This window comes from Rissa tridactyla, chromosome 9 (genome assembly GCF_028500815.1).
Source record: "Rissa tridactyla isolate bRisTri1 chromosome 9, bRisTri1.patW.cur.20221130, whole genome shotgun sequence".
Taxonomy (NCBI): Eukaryota; Metazoa; Chordata; class Aves; order Charadriiformes; family Laridae; genus Rissa; species Rissa tridactyla.
The window spans coordinates 35,247,224-35,269,031 of record NC_071474.1 but is presented as its reverse complement, the minus strand read 5'-3'; the positions used below and the strand labels follow the sequence as shown (position 1 = coordinate 35,269,031).

The 21,808-nt window shown below is 40.6% G+C and overlaps 1 protein-coding gene across 2 annotated transcripts in view; it reads right to left on the bottom strand.

Annotated features, from left to right (window-relative positions):
- Window positions 1–382: 382 nt before the first annotated feature.
- The window catches only part of DCX (doublecortin), a 71,735-nt gene continuing 50,309 nt past the window's right edge, over window positions 383–21,808 (bottom strand). The window contains exons 3-6 of one of the 2 annotated variants that reach the window (XM_054214597.1): window positions 17,734–17,836; window positions 13,623–13,745; window positions 3,539–3,633; window positions 383–943 (exon numbers count right to left, since the gene is read on the bottom strand). In XM_054214597.1, the coding sequence (XP_054070572.1) occupies window positions 887–943; window positions 3,539–3,633; window positions 13,623–13,745; window positions 17,734–17,836 (378 nt within the window). In that variant the 3' untranslated portion in view covers window positions 383–886. Of the gene's footprint in view, window positions 944–3,538; window positions 3,634–13,607; window positions 13,746–17,733; window positions 17,837–21,808 lie in introns of both variants that reach the window. The other variant, XM_054214596.1, reaches the window with a different exon arrangement.

Sequence of the window (21,808 nt, the reverse complement as noted above, 5' to 3'; positions counted from 1 at the left end):
TTCCTTTATAAAAAGTGTATTGATTTTTTGCTATAAAAAGTGACCTATAGGGTGTCAAACCTGAAAACAAATTTTCACAGTGTTTTCAGTGTTGGCTGTTCACAAGGCATTACTGTTACAAACAGAGATAGAGAGATACCATAAGGTAGGTATAAAAATTTCTTACCAGATAGCAGTGTCTTTGGATCATACACAAAAGGTTTTGCACTACAGATAACTCAGATGACTTACTTTTTTTTTTTTGCTTTAAAAAAAAAATCCCAATATTTGAATCACTATTATACTATTGCATTTTATGCAATCATTCCTAATCTCATCTAAGCTTCTGCTGGCATAGTAAGCATCAAACTAGTAAGTCATTTCCCTTCCTGCCCTCCAACAATAAAAACAATACTAGTTAGTATGCAGGTGCTAAAACCAGGGCTGCAAATGAGGAGCAGGTGAGCTGGCAAACGTTGGCAGTTTGGACGGGTGGAGAATTATCATTTGCTCTACTTGAGCTTGCAAATTGGTCAGCAAGCGATCCATTTGTGCACTTTTGGGGGAGCTACTTTACTGTCACTAGAAAAATTACATAGTTGCAGCAGAAGAAGAAATACTAGAAGAAAACGGGAAATGCACAGGATCATTGGCATATTGGCCCCAGATTGCTCGCAATGTCCATTTTGCATCCCTGTAACTTGGAAGAATGGTATCCCTCTATCTCTATAGACTGGTAGGTGTTGATTTGTGGCACGGAGGATAAATCACAGAAAAAAAATGACATATAACTGTGTGTCCATTGTCTGATTTGAAAGCACCAGTCACCTATCTGCTTATTTTGGCAGAAGTACTCTACTGTATCTTAAACATAGCTCGCAATATGGATGTTTCGCTTCATGTCGCTTTACATGGAATCTCCAAGGGAATCAGAGTCATCCAAAGACAGAGGCAGATACAAGTCCTGTAGGAAGAAAGAAGAAAATGTTAACTCACACAATCAGTTTCCAACTTTGGTCATGCAGTTGAATGGTCCAGTTCTACGCAGCTCATAGGGACGGGGTGGAATGGTTACTGGACAGGCTGACCAGTTGTCCAGGTAGTTCAAGGCTAAAATCAAGGCAGGTTACTTTCACAGTGGAGCAAGAGAATCTTGGTACCAGAAGAAAGATGACTGTTCAGTGTTAAGTTTGAGAAGTATTTTTTTATCGCTTCTGGATCGATGTGTGGATCAATTATAGCACAGGCATGAAAGAGCAGGACTTTCCTTAAACAGGTCTCTTTGAACCTAAGTCTACAATAAAGAGTCTTACCTTGATGTGACAGCTATCCTTAGGACAAATCTCTAGGAAAATCACATGTTCCATGATTTATTCTTTAAGTCATTTCTGATTGATTAGAAGAGTTAAGAAAATAATCACAAATGTATAATTTGGGTCAAATGCTGAATGTAAAGATTTCCAGGGTCACTTTCTGGGTAGCCATCATATTACACTTCCTTAAAGTTCTGCATGGAACTAGGAACACAAACTCGTGCAAGGGCTAAACCTCTCCTTGGGCATTTTTGAGCTCTGACCCACACACAGGAAATGAGTGTGAGCAAAATGAAGAAAAGCCTAAATACACGCAAAGGAAATTGATATAAGAATCTTGATATAAGAAGAGGTAAACTATGACTTTGTGGTGAACTCAGCCTAAGCATTTATCATTTGAGCTTTAACGGAAAAAAAAGAAAGTGATTTCATCATAAGCAGGAAATTGCCCCTGGGAGGAAGACAATGATGCATGAATATTCTGGTAACCTAAAATGCTACACTTGTGTTTGCTGATTGGTTAGGTTAGTGGACAAGCTCATAGATGGATTGGCTTTGCCCTCAGCAGTCACCATCTATTACAAATGTTCTAGGGGCTTCACTGGAAAGGTTCGCTGGTTTTCAGCCTGCTGAAAACATACATAAAACATTAAAGAAGGTGAGTTTTACTCGTCTTTACCAGGAAGCAAATACTCTTCGCCAAAGTCCTAAACGAGATAGTGTTTGGGAAGTATTTTAGGTCCTTGATGGCTGAAGCAAAGGATGCAGTTTACAGCATTACTTTTGCTGAAATACACACAAGCATTTGTTGAATTCACACTATGGCCCAGATGCTGTTCTCAGTTATAAATTAATAATAAATCTGGACCCATTGTGTTAAAATTGGTGCATTTACTCAGACTTGGACTCAGCAGCTGAGATCAGAGTTAAGTCCTGAGGAAAATACAGATTTCATTTGGGTTCGCTATGCCTTTGTTAAAGAAAATGGAATAAAGCTGAATAACTACAGCCTCTCCCTAAGTTGGGAATATTTTAAAGATCTGATTCTTGAGAAGCCAAAGTCCACCCCAGGCTCCCCCAGTACAATTCAATCCCATGTCCAAAGGTCAGTGATCCAAAATCTTACATGTTAGAGAAGTAATCCAAAGCCCATTGGACTTCTGGGGACTCTTCCCATTGACTTCTCTGTGCTTTGTTCCACCATCATAACAACTGTAGTCCAGCTGCTGCTACTACTCCTTACTTTGAGAAAAAAAATAATCCTCAAACAAAATGAGTTCAACCCATGCAATCTAGAGCGTGGTGGATTACATGTGTCTGGCTGACCTCAAAACCTCACCACTATCAGAATTTTTAAATTACTCTTCCAGAATTTCAAGCCAATGCTTTCAAAGTCATACTCAGGCTGAGAGATACATTCTGATTACTAAAGAGAAAACCCACTGCCCTCCTCTCACACTTAACATTTATGTCCAGGTTCCAATTTCTGTATCAAGTAAAGACTGTTGGAAGCAACACTGTGGCTATTCCAGAAATAAGAAAGCCCATGGAAATGACAATCTGGACTCAGCACAGAATGGCACTGAACAACAGGAATATAAAAAGCTGTGACTGCTGCTATACCTTTTAAATAAATCAATGCATGAATTATCTATGAACCAGCACAGGTTTACTGATCTCTACTAGGATGTTGTGCTACCTGTTAGACACCCTGTTTATTAACCGGAAAAACAGCTACTGTACCAGAACACAATTACTACACCAGCTGTAAGAAAACATTTCCTGTAAAACAGAGCATGGCCTTAAATAATTAAAAAAAAAAATCCTTAAGACGTATTATTAAAGTGATGTCTTAGAGCTTCAGTAACATTTTTCCTGCTGTTTAATGGACCAGATTTGCCAACACTTAAGGCTTTTCAAGAGGAGGATTTATATGAAGATCATATCCATCAATAACTTGTGAATTTTTTCAAATAGCGATACAAGCTCAGGGCTAAGTTATCTCTTCTGATCCATATGAATGAGTACACATTAATAACTCCAAGGGAAGAAACAGGCCAATAATTTGTTGTTCACCATCTCACTAGAGCCCAAAGTGACAACCCTTTTAGGTAATGGGCCAAATTCTCCACTGTTTCAACATAAGGAGTTGTGCTTCCAGAGAATATGGCCATGACTTAAATGTGATACAAATCGCAGTAGACTAAGGAAGAAACTGATGTAGTAAGGTATAAGAAACGTAATACCTTGTGCTTACGGAGGCTCCCTGGGCTGGTAGGTGTGGAGATCGGGGACTGCTTTGATTTGGGTGTAGACAGCTGACTGCTTGAGGTCCCATTTGCTGTCAGAAAACAAGACAGAAGCTAGCAGTCAGACAAGCAAGAGGAAGATCTTATTTCTCCTTTGGGGAGTTGGAAGGTGTCCAGACATTTAGCACAGAAACACTATAGTTTATTCATGTTCGGCAGGAGAAAAAAACCAAGCGAACAACATGGCTATTCACCCAACTTAAGGCTTTCAGCTGCTCAGGATAATAGACTCTGGAATACAGCGAGATACCAAATATATTCAAGGAGCAATATTTTACACTACAAATATTCACCAAATTGATCCAATATACGCATCACCAGAAAAACAGAAAGACAATTTCTGTTTAACACAATTGAAAGCATGTGGCATTTAATGGCATGAGTGGAAACCAGAGGCTGCAGATATCCTGGATCCTACACAAGAAATATTAGATGTCAAATATATATATTACAAATTAGACAAACAGCTGCCCAGAATGCCCTGTTTGTAGTTAGCTGTGGCTTGGATTAAATGACCAAAAGAGCCCTTCTGAAGCCCTGGTGTAAGCACAGGATGGCACGTCCCTGTTCACCTCTCTGGGGAGAGGCCAGAGCTGGCTCTGCTGTTCCTCCACTGCCTGTGCCAGAGAAGTGAACATCGTCCATCGGAGAAGGAACAGGAGAATCACATCAAGCGACGATCCTCTTGCAAAGATCAAAATCTGGCCTTTTGGTTTGCTTTGTTTGTTCAAGTTGCTTTGAAGAAAACACAGTTATTCTCCATTTAAAAAAAATATGATTCATTTAAACCAAACGGCTTTTGTAAGGGCTGTTCATTGAGGCCTTCACAGACATGGCTTTTAGTTGAAGGGCCCCAGGGCTATGTCAGGGCAAGCTATTATGCATTTATTGCACCAAAAAGGAATCAAAATAGCACTTTATGCAGAAAAAAACGAAGGGAAACAAAATGGAATAAGGAGAAATTAATTTTTTCCTACCACTGATGTTCTTGAAGTAAGCTAATGTCTTTGATAATTGCCAGGTGTCACAATACGTTATTTCATAAGGACAAACTTACGCATAGTGAACGTGGTCATTCATAGATTGTGTATCAGCTCCAGGGATATAGACCCTTTTGTTACTGGGGGCTGTAAACACATAGCTCCATCAGCACAAGCAGCATTACTTGAAGGAAGGAAATTCGCACTCATGCTGGCTGTGTCCAAGTATATTATCTTTTCTGGCCTTTTCTTTTTGCAATCCAAGCAGCAGCAAGCTGGAGGCATTCTGAGCATTAAACTACACATCCCAAGCAAGTCTACAGAAAGTGACATTTCCAAAACCTACTCCAGATGTTATCATATTCAGCACAAGCCACAAAACTAAACCAGATATTTTGATTGTCATTTCCTTAAATGGCTATAGTGTTGCCAGCCCTCCAGATAACTGTACAAATCCCTACCCCTCTTAAAGAAAACATTTTTAATTGTTTTGATGTTTCTCACAAAGAGAAAAAGACAAGCATATAATGATACAGGCTTGTTGTCCTGCTCTCTTAAGTGCCCAATACCTCTGTATACCATTACTCCAAATGTAAAGGCATGTGCACAGGAGGATGAATGATTTCAGCGTATGGGACGTATGCTTCCAATTTTAATAGCTGGATATGTCAATCAGTTACTTAAAATTAAACAAGTAGTTGAGTGTCTGGAGGAGACCTAAGAAGCGTGTAAAGTATCATACAGTAAGAAGAAAGTGTGTGAGTGCTGTATTTTTAAGAGCAAGACCAGCATCACTCTTGTTTTAATGCCTAAGACAGCCTCATTCCTCTTCTCTGTTACCTTCTTGTGAGAAAGAGGAGGACAGTTAAGGTTCGTGGTATCACTGGCCCAAATGCAGAAGTCATACATGTGAATTCAAGTAAGCATAAAGAAACATGTGCTCTAAGGGACAGGACAAAGGAGGAGCTGCCAGCATGTTAACGCAGCTCAGACTCAACAGATTGATGGTGATGTGGGCCCTCTGTCTTCATATCCATCATTTCTGTGCGGAAGGCACTATTGGGAAGAGGAGGCTATTCATCACAGATAGCTTTTTTCCCATTACAAACGCACCTCACTGAGGAAATAGGTATTTCTTAAAAGGTGGTAGAAATAATGATTCATAGATAATTGGGGAACAGAGTGACCCTTCACCTCCCCATTCCACTCAGACCATTCTTTATTGGTAGAGGGGAAAAGCTGTTTCTAGAAACCCAGAAACTGTTACACGCTGGCCCTTGCACTGCGACATGCCACACTTCACTTTGCTCCAGTTCTACAAAGTGAGCTGCCCTTGAGATTGGTGGGAAAAAAAGTACAGTTCACTAACTATATGACATATAATGAAGGGAATTCAGAGAAAAAGAACTTGGATCTCTTTTATGTTTTTTGTTGGTTTTTTTTTTTACCAAATGACTGAGTTTTCTATTAAAGAAAATGTGGGGTACAATAGTACTAATATAATCTGTATTAGCTAGAATCTACCTCAAATTTCTAAAATGCCGCTTTCTTTCTTTATTTCCAATTGTCATTGATCCTGAGGCAGGAAGTAATCCTAAAATGAAGAATGCCACTTAACAACTCTACAAAGAACCCAAATTTTCCTTCCACAAACAAGAAGACTGGAAGAATGGCTAACAGTTGATGTGCAGCAAATAGATATAATTGCTGCAGGGAAGGACAGAAATTCCCTAATACAATGAGACCTTTAAGTGCTACAGCAGGGATGTTAATATTTTATGAGCACCAATGAAAAAACAGATGTGACATCCAAATCAGAAATCCAATGAGACGGATGTATATCATTACAAATATTCACCAAGAATTTTGCAGCAGGAGCAACAATTAAGAAGCCCAGTTTAATTTTCTCTATGTCTGATAATGAAGAATAGTGTTCATAATCAAACTTGCATGCATTTCTTTTGAACTCAAATGCAGGAAAATAACAAGAGGCAAAGAGCAGATCCCAGGTGGGTATAACGCTGCTGCGCCACTAAAAATCTGCTGATGACTTATGGTAGCTAAGGATTTCACATAAGCTCAGCTATTGGAAACCATTCTTTATAACCAGCTTTTATTTGAACTCATTTGGGTTTTTTACACCATGTTATTCTTTATGTATTATATCTTATTTATGTAATTCTATTTGCTTTGCAACCTCAATTTACCTTAAAGCCCCGTTGTGCATATGACATATCCTTTACTTGCATGATCATGTGTAGAACCTTGTTTCATAGGATCCTTACCTCCTTCAGCACACAAGAGCATTTGTACTCGGGAGATAAATTAGATTTGTCCAGCAAATGAGAGGGAGGATGGAGAATATAGCATCATGTCATGTTTGAGGTGGCTATGAGAGATGCAGGTAAAATGAATTCTCTGTCTGATTCTCCCACAGATATTCTAGCCAAACTTCTCATACACAATTGTTCCTTGAGAGTTGCTGAGGTTTGCTTGGATGACTGGGACTCTGGATCTGAATGTCCAGCAATGATAAGCACGGAGACCTGTAAAAAAGGTTAGTGGGGTCCATCTTTTAAACTCACATTTCTATCAATGAACAGAACTGGAAAAAGCTGGGCCCAGGGATCACAGTGAGCGCTGAAAATGTGTGGAAATATCTCTTTTTCTAACAATTTGTAAAATAAGGTTAATACTCCTTACTCCATTGGGGTTCCCAGCTTTCTGCAGATGAGTTCCTAGTTTGAGGAGCACATACTCATACATCACAAAAGTGAGAGAAAGAACTATGAAATATGTAGATAGTTTTGTCTCCAGGTCAGGACTTGAAGTATCACCAAGAAAATAAAAAGAGGCAACAACCAGAACAAGAACAGCATAAAGCAAATGTAGAAATAGCAGCTTATTTAGTGAGCACAAGCCACCCTGCCCTCCAGGACAGAAGAGTCTGCAGAAAAAATAAAGACTCCATTGTAGTGTTTATTCACAAGTGGAAGAATTCAGATTGCACAGGCATCCTTTGCTCAGGCACCTCGTAACTCCCAAGCACTCAGCTCTGCAGTGTTGACACCCTTTTCTCATCACGTTTTGGTTTGAGGGTGATCTCTCCGCTGGATGCGTACTGTGGATTGTGAGCTAGCAGAATGCAAATAAGTGCACGTGGGATAACAAGCTGCTCTATCTTGTGTGCAATCCAAAAGACATCTGCTGCCTTTTTAACACATTCATATATAATGACCCTGGGGAGCCAGATCTGCAGTCAGGACAGACTGACGTCCTGTATCTGTTTTGCTAATTGCTGCTGCCTTGTGAATATGCTTTTGTCCCTCTATCCAAACCCTTCCATTAGAGGACTGAGAAATTAAAGTCCTGCAGCAGTGCCTCAGATCCCTGCTCATCAGCTCCCTGAGCCAAATCAAGGCAAAGCTGAAGAAAGACATTTTCAAATTTCAGCTCAAGGACCTGTGGCTCTGTACGGCAAAGGACTAAGATCATGCTGGTTTTAAAAATTTTAAACTCTCCTATCACAGCACATGTATTTATACAACTGAACCCTTGTTTGTTGTGAGTTACTTACTGTAAGATAAATTCATATTTTTATAACAAAGTAATGGCAAATGACATCATTATTTTCTCCCCTATATTTCTCCTCTGAGATGTATCTCTGTCTTTTGTTTGGTTTGACTTCTTATTGGAGTAGTCTGTTAAAGAAATTTTGCCAAACTTCCTGCTGACCCTACCCCATTTAAATCTCATGGACCATTGCAGCAGCACAGAGACTTATCTCCTTATGCCCTGTTTTCCTCTGTCATGTTAGGAGAATGAATTGGCTGGTATACTGCAGGTGTAGTTTAGTCTGGATTTTATTGCTTTAAGCTATGTCATTTATCAAAGCTGAATGCATAGAAAGAAAAACAGAGGCTAGAAATAACCATAGAAGCTTTGTAACTCCAATTCTGTGCTCTACATTGGAATCAGATATATTTGGGTCATCCCCAATAGAGATCTTATTTTTTAAAAGCACCAAGTCTGACAGGGACTCACAGGCTCCCTAGGAGACCTGCTTCAGTGATTAAGATGCTTAAAATTGAAAAGTGTTCCTAATATCTGATCTATATATCCCTTATTAAAGATTTAATGAATATCCTGTCATATCCCTGATAAACACACAGAAAAATTGATCCTTATCCTCTTTTTAATACTTCATATGCATTTGAAGCATGTGAAATTGTCCCTTCTCGATCTTCCTTTTTTCTAAGCTCAATCAGTCCATTTCCTTCAGTCTGTGTGAACCCTAGGAAATTTCTTTGGGATTCTCTCCAATTTGCTTATGCCTCTCTTAGCATGTTCAGTCCGTACTAAAGTACCACAACCCAAGCTCAAGTAAGGCCAGATAAAGACACCAATCCCTTCCAGTCTCAATTCACACCTGATATATGAGAAACTAGTTCAGCTCTACTAGCTAACATTTGGGAGACAGAAGAGAAAGGCACCTGGATACATTCTTATAGAGGGAGAAGTAAAATCCTGCTGTATTTTGCTAACCCCACCTTGCTGGAAGCAACATTTTTGGGGGAGTAGGGGAGTTAGGTGGAGGATATAGATGAGAGACTGCATCACAGCTTCAGCGCCAAGGAGATGCGAAACTAAAGGATATATTGGAAGCCCAGTGGGAACTGCTGGCAAAGCAGCCAGGGCCTTTCAGTCAAACTGAACCAGGAGACGAAAACAGCCCCATGATGGAACGATCAGCACAGTGTCTGGAGGAATAGCTGGATTAAAACAGAAAGACACTGGCATTGCTGAGAAGACATATATATGGGTTGGGAGTTAATGAAAGAAGGAAGAAAGCATTCCCCTTGGGAATATAAGGACTGTCATCTGTTACCATCTGCTTATAGAAAGACACTTCTTCATTCATTCATTTAATTCTCATTCATTCATTCATTTAGTTCTCATTGATTCATTCATTTAAATGACTGTATGGTAAATAAAGAGATAAAAGTACCGTGTCAAGAAAACAGCGTTTCACATGTTTCTGTAGATTAGCTACCTCATTTTTTGAATATCCTTGGAGCTGAAGGGCTCTGGCTGCCTAGAGGGAATTGAGCTTTTCACAGCGAGGCCATGACACAACTAGGCAGGAGGCAAATTACCTCCGGCAGAAGGTAGCAATTCAACCAGTGAACTCGAATTGCTGCAGCTGGGAGCTGGCACTCTCTGTGCAGTTGCACTTCTGTGCACAGCCTTTTGTCCTGGCATTTTCTAACAAAATATTTTGTTTATATGTTCTTTGTTGCTCCATGTTAGTTCTTGTTATTTTGGAATGGGAGCTGACCACTTAGGTGCCTCACTACCAGGACCGCTGTAACAAGACAGTCACGGAATACATTACAGTTCACATCTAGCTGGTGATAGGAGCGATTAAATGGCTTGGAAACTGCTTCCTTTTCAGCGCTAGATTTACAGACTTCCTATGTATATTCCCTTCTGTATTCTACTGTTGTTCTGACTCAGAGGTGGCCCCAGAGACCACAGTCAGGAACAAAGCTTTGGGTGCCATCAGGGGAAACTGGACTCCAGACAGCAGTATGCTTTATGACTCTCCCAGAAAGCTAGTTATCTATGTTTCTCATTGAGAAGTAGATCACTAAATCCATAGCCAAAACCAGAAGGAGCAAAGGATATCAAAGATGAATGGAGATCACCTGGCACAGAAGGCAGATCCCTACATAGAAAGCTTCCAGGCTGACAAATCAACTCAGACGGGGATCTACCTACACAGTCTATGACAATGGCTAACACAGCATTGAGTCACACAGTTGTATTCATTCACCTGCGTCACCCGACAGTTTACTGCGGCAGCACTGAATGCATTAGAGAGCGTGCAGGTTGCAGGAGCAGGCTGCAGGTGCAGGATCCACTGGAGTGTAGACAGTGGCCTTGCTAGGGTGCAGCTTGCCTCTGTTGGAAGGTCTGGAGCACATGCTACAGCTACTCTGCTGCTGGAGATGTCTTTTGTCTCTGGCAATCTGTGAGGTAATAGCTTTGGTTTTACCAATATTATTCTCCAAATGCTTTCAGAATACACAAAAAGCCCAAATAAAGAGCCTCAAAGCACTTCCCTGTGCATGATTCCATGGGTAGATCCCAGAGCTCTGTATACAGATTGGTTATCCCTGTCTTGGACGATCCATTGGGAAAGAAGGCATGAACAGCTTAAATGATGCATTCAAAGCCATGGAGCGAGTCAATGAAGGAGACTGGGATAAAACACAAGTCCCCGAATACCCCAGCCTGTGTGGAGGATAGCTGCTGCTCAGGCACAAAGCATTTCCACAGCTTCGAATGAGAAGTGTTTTAATTATATTGACACCTAAAGATCAGAAGTGTTCCTACAGTGAATGGTAGAGAAAGCAGATGCAATGATTGCATGCTGCCAACGTTACATCCTCAGAATTAGCACTAGCAAGCTCTGCTGAAGCAGTATTTTTCTGTTCTCTCTGTGATATAACAGTGACTTATTACTTTTGTCCGCTATCTGCTGGCAGCACCAAAGCTCTTGCCAAGGAGTGAGGCACAGTTGTGCATGCACAATCTGCTTTAAGCCTTAGCTGCCTCTGTGGGCCATACATGCGGACCACTGTCCACATGTATATCTACCGCATTCTCATTTTTGCTGCTGATAAATAATGTACCATTTTCCCATATGCTATAACAGGGAAATAGAATAATTGGGATGAAAAATGGAAAAAAATAACATCCTTTTCTGTAACCGTGGTGTGCTTGTAATGAGGAGGGTTCAGACTTCTTTCACTCAAGCAGCATGGAGATTTACTTCAGAATCTGCATTTACATCAGTGCCCAGATATGTCTGGGCTTAGAGACTATGGTGGAAAAAACGATACAGAAACCTACATGGAGAAGAACTGAAAAGAACAGCAACTAATAACACAGAATCAAGAAAACCCCAAGTTCTGATATGACAACCATAACGGAGTGAAAGACAGCGAAGACAGAAGGTATAAATGGGTAGGAGATCAAACACATAGCAAAAATATTTAATATACTTGAAATAAAACTGCTTTTAAATCCTTTCACAAATGAAATAAGTGAGAATGCTGAAAAAAAAGATGGGTCAGATCATCTTTTAATAATCAGGCTTCATTGAGCATTCCTTGCCTTTTTAATGCAATAACTTCAAAATCCAGCTAAACCTGTTGATTGTTTATGTAAACGTTGACTCTTAAGTAATGTGTTGACCTACTTTCTTTATTACAAATTCAAGGGACAACAAGACAAGATGGTATTCTACTTTCCTCTCTGTCCCGAGAAAATATCTGTCTTTATATACCTTTCCAGCGCTGAGAGAGTTCAGTCATTTTTTATTCTCATTAAGGAGGAAAGACTGCCATTTTTTTCTGTACTGAAATCACAGGAGAGTACGAAAGACCCTTGTCTAGATGGATTAAAGAAACCTGATTTGTTCTTCATTACTGATCTTAACTCCAGGAGCTGGCTATTGTTCAGCATTTCTGGTTATTTTAATCCCCTTCTGAAAGGCTCTATTAACTGTGTTCATTAAACTTCATCAGATGACTCACCATTTTGTTCCTGTGAGTCATTCAATCAGTTAAAATCAGGAACACAATAGTTGCCATTTCACATTAGACTATATGTTCATGCAATAAAGTCTAGTTCTGATGGTAATTAGCACCTGATGCTTATGGAGAAGGTTTAAATGCTGTTTCACAACTCATGCATGAGCTGACTCCCAGATCGTTGAATGGAAGTTCTTTGGTTTTTTTTAAATCAGCAACATATTTTCCATCATGTCTTCAATGTACCTATGTAACTTTACCATGCATTTGGGATTTTAAAAGCTTTTCAGATTATGGCAAGCCTGAGTTTAAGAACAGCCAACACTGCAATCTTGAAGGAAAACTCTACGAATGCAGAATCACCTTACAGAGAAATAACTTTTTAAAATCACAGAGTCTTGGCATGTGCCAACCCATTTCACATTGTCTCTTTAAGTAGCTGAAGAGCATCAAGAGACCGTAAACAAATTAACTACTTCCCAGGGAAAGTCTTTCTGAATACTGTCAGGAGAATTTTATATCCAGTAATCCAGTATCTACTGATGGTCAACTGTTGTGTGGTGTTCACATGCAATATATAATGTGTTACCATGAAGGTGAAACATACATTCTGTTTTGTATCACCTGTTGATATTATAGGTCACTTGAATTTAAGCTATGAAACTCTTATGGAATCCTGCAGTGCTTATTTGGTGATTTGGCCATCTTAGTGAAAGGCTATGTCTGGTTCTCTTTTGGAAAAAAACAGGCAGACAGATGACACACCTAGAGATCCACCCTCTCCATCATGACTCTAAAAACTATCAATTACCAGAAGTGTGATATTCGGCCCAGCCTTTAACTTATAGGCTCTGCAGCTCTCCAGGTGTGCTACACCACCAATCCAGTTGCTACTGAAGAGGGAGGGAGGCATTTCAAATGGTGTAAGCTGCTGCAGCAAATCAGGATTGCCATTTTCCTTCTCTTCTATTACTGAACGAATATCTCACTGTCACATCAATGAGCCCATCACCAGCTCCCCAATTGCAAGGTCATTGGTCTTCTTTAAATAATGATTAGAAGGGGACACTACTGACCTGCACAATAATTAACATTTGTATTGCACGGGAGGTTATTCTAAATCATTCTGTATCTATAGGGAACATATGGGAGCACTGTGGGCCTTGATTTCCTGCTTGTGAAATGGAAACTTCTTTTAAAATTTTGCTAGGGGAGGAGACTGTGGGTGGTATGACCTAAAGCCACAACTACACTTAACTGACCAGAGAATTCCTCTCCAATATTTATTATGTGCGCCTGTACAGTAGCACTAGCTTCTTGTTTCTAAAAAATGACAAAGATTCATATGCAAACACCCAAGGTCAACGTATCCAAAACCACCTTTGAGCACAGTTAATGTTCAGACACCAGAAAACAATCACTCACCATCTTGATGGTTACCTGAATCGGCTGGAGACTTGCTGCGGCGCATGGGGGCTGGACTCTTTGCTGAGCTCTTCTGAGGGGTGGGAGATGACTTACTGCCTGTGGCATTCGCAGGGCTCCCTTTCATCACCCGGCATTCTAAGGAAACAAGACAGCAACTGTGGTTATGTCCCTACCTACTCTCGCTGCCTATGGACACCAGCTATGAAACACCCAAGAGCAGCTTAGTGCTTTGTCTCCAAAGAGCTGTAGAAAATATCAATGGCAAAAAAAGCTGATATCTCCACGTTTTCTCCAGGGCAGAAAGGAGACTTTTTAGGGGAAGGTCAAGAAGAAAAGCTTTGCTCCTCTAGAGGAGATGCTGAGACAGCGTATGTCAAGATCAGGTTGGCTCCCTAGCAGCGCCCATCTCCTTACCTCTGTCCTATCAAAGATTTTCTGCCCTTACCCTTGCCTTGGTTCTCACCAACTAGTGAGCACAATGAAAATGGTCAACACTGACTGAGGGAAGAATCAGGCCAAAAAAACAGTTAATTTGCTGTAACCCTTCTGCAAAGACCTAGTAATAGGAATGATGAGTGGAATTTTTGCAGGTGCAGAAAGCCAGCAAACAGCTCGTGGCATGATGTAAATGTCTCTTAAGTGGCAGATGGGACATCTGCCCCAGGAGGCTTTCACCCATCCCAAATCAACCTCTTCTGTGGTTTCAACAAGCTGCAACTTTTCCAATGCAGAAAGCAAAGAAGACAAAATGGTTTTACAAAACACATCCTCTGTCCTGGCCACTCATCTCTTTCGGAAAGGTTTGTATAAACAAGTCTAGTAGATTTATGTACTTAAAGACATGAGCAGATGAGAACCCCAACTGTGTTTTCTTAAAAAATAAATAGGCCAGGAAGAGTGGAAAATGTAAACATGATCTACAGTGTCCTGCAGAAGGGAACTGAAATGCTAACAGACCTCTGTGTGTCCCAGGATTTCAGGCATGCCAGATTTTCAAAACCGTGAGAGCTAACAGAAAAAGCACTTTCCACCCCTCAAGTTATTAACTTAACCCAGTTAAGAAGGTGGCAATAAAAAAGGGATTTCCTTTTTGTCAAATGCTAACTGGTCTCACTTCATCTCCTACAACAGATTGTCCTCACCAAGATGTGAACACCAGGTCTTTTTTACAGACACAAATTAGATGTTCCACCTACAGACATTTTTTTTGTGGAAAAGCTCAGCTCAAGCATGCATGGGCTGGACTGAGGACTCCCTTGACTGGACTCCCTAATGGGAATCAACTAAGGCAGCACATAGCAGATAAATAATTGGTCAACCGAAAACAAGTTGTCTGACCTAAATGTATGTTTTATTTATTTATATATCAGTATATCTATGAAAATGTAATTGCCTTAAATTTTTCCCCAGGCTTTCCTCATTCTCAGACAGTCAAGAGTCAGTCTCTTCTTCCAGATGGTTTGCGAGAGAGTTCGCTGTTGGGTCATGCAGTACAAGAATATGAAGAGAGGATGCTGTGTGCTCCAGGGATACCACATGGTGACAATTAAACCTACAATGAGTTTATTCTCTCTCCTGCTAAATGGAGTTTGGAAACTGTAAATCAGGGCTAGAAAAAGTTATGTGTATTTTTTTCAAAGGTACTTGACTTCTCACAGATGATGCCACAGAAAGGCTTGTAGGGCTCCGGCACCAATATATCGCCAATTTTTTATACATGAAGAGCAGTAATAATGGGGGGGAGGTGTGGAAGGTAGACTATCCCTCCTCAATACTAAAGAATATCGTGTTTGATGAGACACTGTGAAATAGCCTGTAGGGAGAGTGTGCAAATAACTGCTCCTGGTGTTAACCAGCCAAGCCAAAATATGGGGAAAAATCATCTTCAGTCACTGCAGAAGTAATATTTTTCAAGGCTCTTACATATACCTGTTTAACAAAAACTGTGCAACATTTCCATCTTAATGCATGATTCATTTGCCCAGGCACAGGCACCAAATACTATGTGAGATACACTAGAGTACAGCCTCCCCAGAGCAGAGAGTGTCTCCTGAGGCCCCTGTGTGATATCTGTCAAACATACATCACATGCGTATCTCAGAAACCAAGGGGGTCTCACAGAGTGTCAGACATCTATGTTTAGTCACCTGAATTACTCCCTAAAAAAATAAACCTAAAAAGTGAAAATAGCTAATGTTGCGTCTTCTCAAGAGCTTTCAAATTTACTTTCTTCCCAGGGAAGTAATTCCTGGAAAAGAAACTCAGCTTTGCATTTTCCAGCGCAGAAAGGCTGACTCTGAGGAATCCCTCCAGCTCAGCCATTGGCAAGTGACAGTACACCAAAGGCAATCACTGAGCATTTGCACATCTTGAAACAAGGTTCTAAAGGTAGAAACCTGACTGTGCTGAAGTTACTGTAAACAGGCCTCTAAACATCAAGGCGGGGGGCTGAGGGGTGTGACATTTCCATGGCCTGATGCTGAAACCATCAGGGTACGAATGAGACAGCAACTTCATCTGGAAGGTGCTCAGCAACAGGGATTACAGGGCGGAAGCTGTGGTGGGCATTCAGGAGGAAAAAGATGACATAATCCTCTCTTATGCTGTTTCTCATTTTCTTTCCTGATGTGCTGCCAGAGTTAACATAATAACCAGCAATCCAAGTGCATGTCATCCAAAGCGGCAAGAAGAAGTACCCCGTGAGAGAGGAGATTTTAATAAATGACATTCATCTGCAAGACCTCAGGACTCACAGTTTTCTTGCAGCATCTGCCTCATAACAAGGAAGGATGATGGGTGCAAAATGGGAAAACGCTGCTGGCTAATAGCTCCTCATCTGCTTCTTGAGAGGTGCTGGGCACCCCTACTCTGAAAATACCACTGTGAGCTGTAGTTACTCGGTGCCTTCCCAACAGCAGGCTTGGCTTGTTTTTGTTAGAAATACAAGCTGGAAAAATCAGTAGTAACCAGGAGTGTAGGCAGAGAGCTGGGCTTCCCATCAAGTTGTTCTGCCAGGATTGCATCCAAACTGTTTTACAGTGTGGAACTCCCTGTGGAGCTGACTCAACTGCCGAGTGTTAAAAAAAAATATGAAGCTCAGGTTACAGATTGCTTCCCCAGCCTGACACTGGTTTTATTCTCTGCCTGCAAAGTTTCAGCTGAACCTTGGAAACTTTCTTTGAATTACCCAAGACCATCAAATGGGTTCATCTGGAGTACACAGGTCAGAAGTACCAGCATCAAATGAAATCAGGCTTGCAAAGGAGTCATAAAAATACAGTGTTTGAAGATTAGAGGCTGCTTGACTTCCTGGTATACAGCAAAAGTCCTCTTTGGTCTTCAATGCCAAGCCAGTTTGTAGCACGTAAGACACCATGGGGCTTTCAGTCCTTATACAGGATACCTAGAGCTTTGGGAGATGAGCCTGAATATTTGGAGACCACATTTTCTTCTAGTTTAAATGGTCAAAATTACATTAATTTACTCTTGCTGCTCACTGGCACTAGCAGACAGCCTGCACTGTTGGCGTATACAGTTGCCAGTGGGGTAGGTGGTAGGTAACTCCTACAAGCAAGGTCTGTATATTCTGTGAAATCAAAGATTTCATGGCTTAATTGATCATAGAGACTCCCATTATTACAGATCTGTGCTTGCAGTTGTAACAGGGACAAATAATGGTGCTGTCCCAGTCCCCTCCCTAAAAAGGGATTTATTGCCCTGCTTTTTGAATCAGCAGAAGAAAGCAGTGGAGGGACTGATTTTTCTTTTAACTGTGCTTTTCCCCATTTTTTAATATTCACATGTCTACTGTTTAGTTCTCAAAAAAAAAAAAGTAACCATCTGACTGCAGCTGGATAAAACGGAAAGGATATACACTACCAGATTTTGCAGTAAATGTCAAACAGTGTAGCAAACCATCTATTCTGATTTGGGCTACTTCAGTCTGTATTTGCCCAATTATAATATCCACTGACTGTACAAGTATCACAAAAGGATGTTAAATTCCATGTACTAGGTCTTAAAAAACAGGAAAAAAAGCATGCAGCATTATTATCTGATACAAGCAAATGAATGAAAATAAAATAAAAACACAGACAGAAGAGCAGCCTGTGTTTGATGTTACCGCTTTCATCCAGAGAAAAGTCATCCTGTGCATAGCGGAATTTTTCTGGACCACAGGCGATAAACACATCATCATCCCCAAAGAAATCGTGGAGACAGGTCACCTACAGAGAGAGGAAAGTCGTTTATTTTATTTTTAATTGGCAACATTCTGATGTGGCTTAGTTTTAATTTAAACAGGAGGGAGCTGCCTCTCCACTGTTCCCCCTGTCCCATGTTATTCAGTCCTACTTCCCATAAGGCTGGTGCGCAACACACGACTTCTCTGGGCAAGCCAAGAGTAAAAGCGTAATTTGAAAAAGAGGAAAAAAATTCCCAAGTACCTTGCAAATTCTATGAAGTATGGCATTTCCAATCCATTCAGGAGCTGACAGAATACATTTGTAACCCTAATGAATGACACAGGCATTCCTGAGCTACTTCTGAAACAAGAAGCTGGGGTGCCCCCATGCCACGTTGGTAGGCAAGGCTGGGACACCAGCGCCCATGCTGATGAATATCTTAGTACCAACAGAATAAAAACTCAAAGAACCACTAAGAAGGCAAAGAGCTGCTGGGCACAGCACAGGTGCAGAAATGTGACTCTTCCGGAGCAGGCAGTCTTGATGATAGGTTTTAAAGCCAAAAGGTTTATCTGCACCATTGAGGGAGAGGCCCAAAGTGTCATTGGGCGCCCTTCCCACCCAAGCATCATTTAAATCCACAGATTGACTCCAGATGTTGTGTCTCCTTCTCCCTGCTTTTGCCACTCCGAGACAGAATGATAAAGCACCATTCCTCACTGCAGAGCCGCCCATCCCACAGAAGGCTGAGGGTGGGGAAGGTGGTTACCAAGTGGGAAAGACACAAGACAAGGGGAGGGGAGGTGTGCGGCAGCCACTGCTGTGGGAGCTCTGCCCTAGGACTGCTCTGTGGGAAAAGGAAAAGCAATAGCTTTCAGTCACCTAAAACTAAGACCCCTGTCTGGGGACACTACAAAAGCAGGATACAGAAACCTGAGATAAACAGAAGACCTGGTCATGCTGGCTAATGGCTGTGAATACCTTGCTTCTCTTTTTTGCTATCCTAAATAGGGGGAAATTGTATCTTGCAGTACCTGAAGCTCCAGACCCATGTGATGCCTTTCAAAGAAAGACGATGCTCTTCCGTCTTCAGAAAATGCTTTCAAAACTCATATGAAGTGGAAAGTAACACCGTTTTGAAGACAAGAAAAACAATACCAAGAAAATGTTGGAAGGCCCAACTTCAAAGCCTGTGTGTAGCTATTCAAGAGGCAAGTATTCAGCACAGCACCTGCCTCTAAGGGCTAGAGGAACAACAAAGTACCTCATTGACTTCAACCTGAGCTCCTGACATCCCAGCCATATACCGAAAAAGTATTGTGTCAGGAGGAGAAAAAATGCTCATCTGCAAGCACACCAGAGCGGAACATCTCCAACATCAGCCAGCCTGGTACAGCCCATCAACCACTGGGTGAGCCCAGGGTAAACGTGGTTTTTTTTTGAAGTTCCATTTTTTCAGGAGTCCATTCCAAGCGACCACAAGATTGGCACTGACATTTATAATGGAGGTATCAAGCTGACAGCTGATGCCCAGTGTTTTGGCATGTCTGGGCACTGGAGTCTTTGCAGAGGGTAGATGCATTGCAAGGGACTGGAGAGAGCACTGGAGATAACTGTGGGGAAACTTACTGTAGACAGAGCTGAATTTCCATATCTACTGATCCATTTGAGCTGGACTGTGAAAAGTTAATTTCAAGCTCTAATAAATCAACTATAAAGAAGGCTTTTGGCTATCTTAATAAGGCTCAGTATTTCACACTGGTTAATATGATGTATAATTAAAGCACTGCCTAAGAGTGCCAGCTCTGGTTAAGATGCCAAACATTAGTGAAAAGCTTGCTTTTCACATCAGCATGACTTTTAAAATGGAGCAAGCTGAAATCTGCTATGGCTTTGACCAAAGGTAGAATTTTCTTTGCAAACTTCAGTGAATTCCAATTTCTGTTTGCCTAAAATTAGGTTGAAAATAGTTAGCATGTTACCTATAGAGAATTCTCCCACAGAAATACGACATTTCAAACCAGCAGTTGGTATTACAGTTCTCCCCCTGAGGATGCACTGATTCATTTGCAAAGAATTGGGTTTGGCTCAATACACACGTTCCCATTTGAATGCTAAGTACTATACTTAGGGCATGGAAAAGACTTATGGCTTGCTTAGCTCACCCTTCAGTACAGAAGCCCCTCTGCAGTTAAACGTAGTGCAAAGCTAGATCACAACACAAGGGTTCAAAAATTTCCCAGACTTTTAGATGAAATCAGTAAGAATCCACAGGTGCTTTTATTGTCTCCACATCATAAGTCAAAGTGTATATTTTGTCCTTGAAATACTCACAACCACCACAAGCAAAAAGAAAGTCCGGGCAATGAAGAAAGCCTTCAGATCAAGGGTTCAAACACGATGGAAAACTACCAGCATGCACAAGAATAGAAACCCGATTACACGTCAAGCAGAGATACTTGCAATTCACTTTTCTGCATTCTTGTCCCTTCAGATAGTAGGATGGGTACTGGATGTTGGTAAAGAAATTAGATAATCTACTTGTTGAGCTCCTGATATTCAGCAAACAACTTATGTATTTGCTTTATTCGTTCACTTTTGTTTCCTGCTGTAACTTCCACTATTAAGAACTCACCACAACAAGGTAGAAAAGACAGCCAAAAAAGAACGCCACTCTCATTAAATAGGGCAAAACATTGCAAAATTCAGAAAATAACAGGTGTCGCATATTAGGCACTTTTAGCTATGTTGCTTATGTTCACTACCTGTGTGGCATTTTCTACTTACCTTTTGTTTATTAAACTTAAATCCTTGATCATTACTGTATGTCCCTGAAACATGCCCCATATGTATTGCTGTCTATATAAAGTCACTGGAGTAAACTTTCTCTGTGAAAACATATGACCTAAGTGCTGGATCTCACAGCACCAGAGCCAGCTTGCCCGAGTGGTGCACGGAAGAAAAACACCAGGTGAAAGCCCTAGACATGCTCATCCATTAAAGACATGAAACTAGAGAGGACGCAAGCCGGGAAGTGCGACCATGGGCTGCTCTGTGGCTATAGTTGGTTCCAGACCTTATTAGTCACTATGGAACATTTCAGGGTTGTTCTTGACAAATAAGGCCAAACCTCTACCCTGCATTAATTGTTTTAGGGGGTTTTGGTGACTCCAGAATAACCTTGTAAGTCTTCTTAACTCCATTCTTCAAAAGTCTTTTTTCTCATGTTTTCTCAGTAGAAATAAAAAAAATAGTACAGGTCTCCCTGCAAGCAGTCTGGATTGTTTTGAAAATACATGTTCTGTTTTAGCTTACTCTAATCTACTGTTCTAATTATACCCAATATGGTTTGGAACACCATGAAAACCCTGAAAGAAAGTTCACATCAACAAAAATTTACCCCAGCCGATAACCTGAAAATCATTGTTTTTAAGTGCTGCGTTTTGCTCTTAGCTATAAATTTATTAAAGCACAAGACAAAAACTGGTAGTAGCCTGCTAGTGCACAGACCAATGCTGCTACCTGAAAATGGTGATTTTGTTGGTGACTGTTATCATGCACCCTTAGCAATGACTCTCGAAACCATCAAATTAGTATGATCTTGTCTTTTTCCATTTTTAAGTCTACAAGCTTTTTTATTTATAACAAAAATTACACTTGTGTATAATTACAGTAGACAGGATAAATAGCATTGATTTCCAAGATATTTGCACATGCCTTTGTTTAAAGCAGGATAATATTTAATTTGAAATTCAGGATTAAAAAGACAATATTGACTTGAAAAGGATCAATACTGCATGGAATGTTTTCTCTCCAATTCCTATAGCTTAAGCGATTCTGATGAAGGAAGTTAAATCTTCACACTCCAGTCAATAAGGCACAAATTTATTTATTACAAAATAATTATTTCTAATAGATTTGATGGTAACATTTTTTTTTGTGTCAAGGTTTGATTTTTTAAAAACTTTATAATATATATTATGGAAGAAATAGAAGTTGGTAGAGATTAACAGA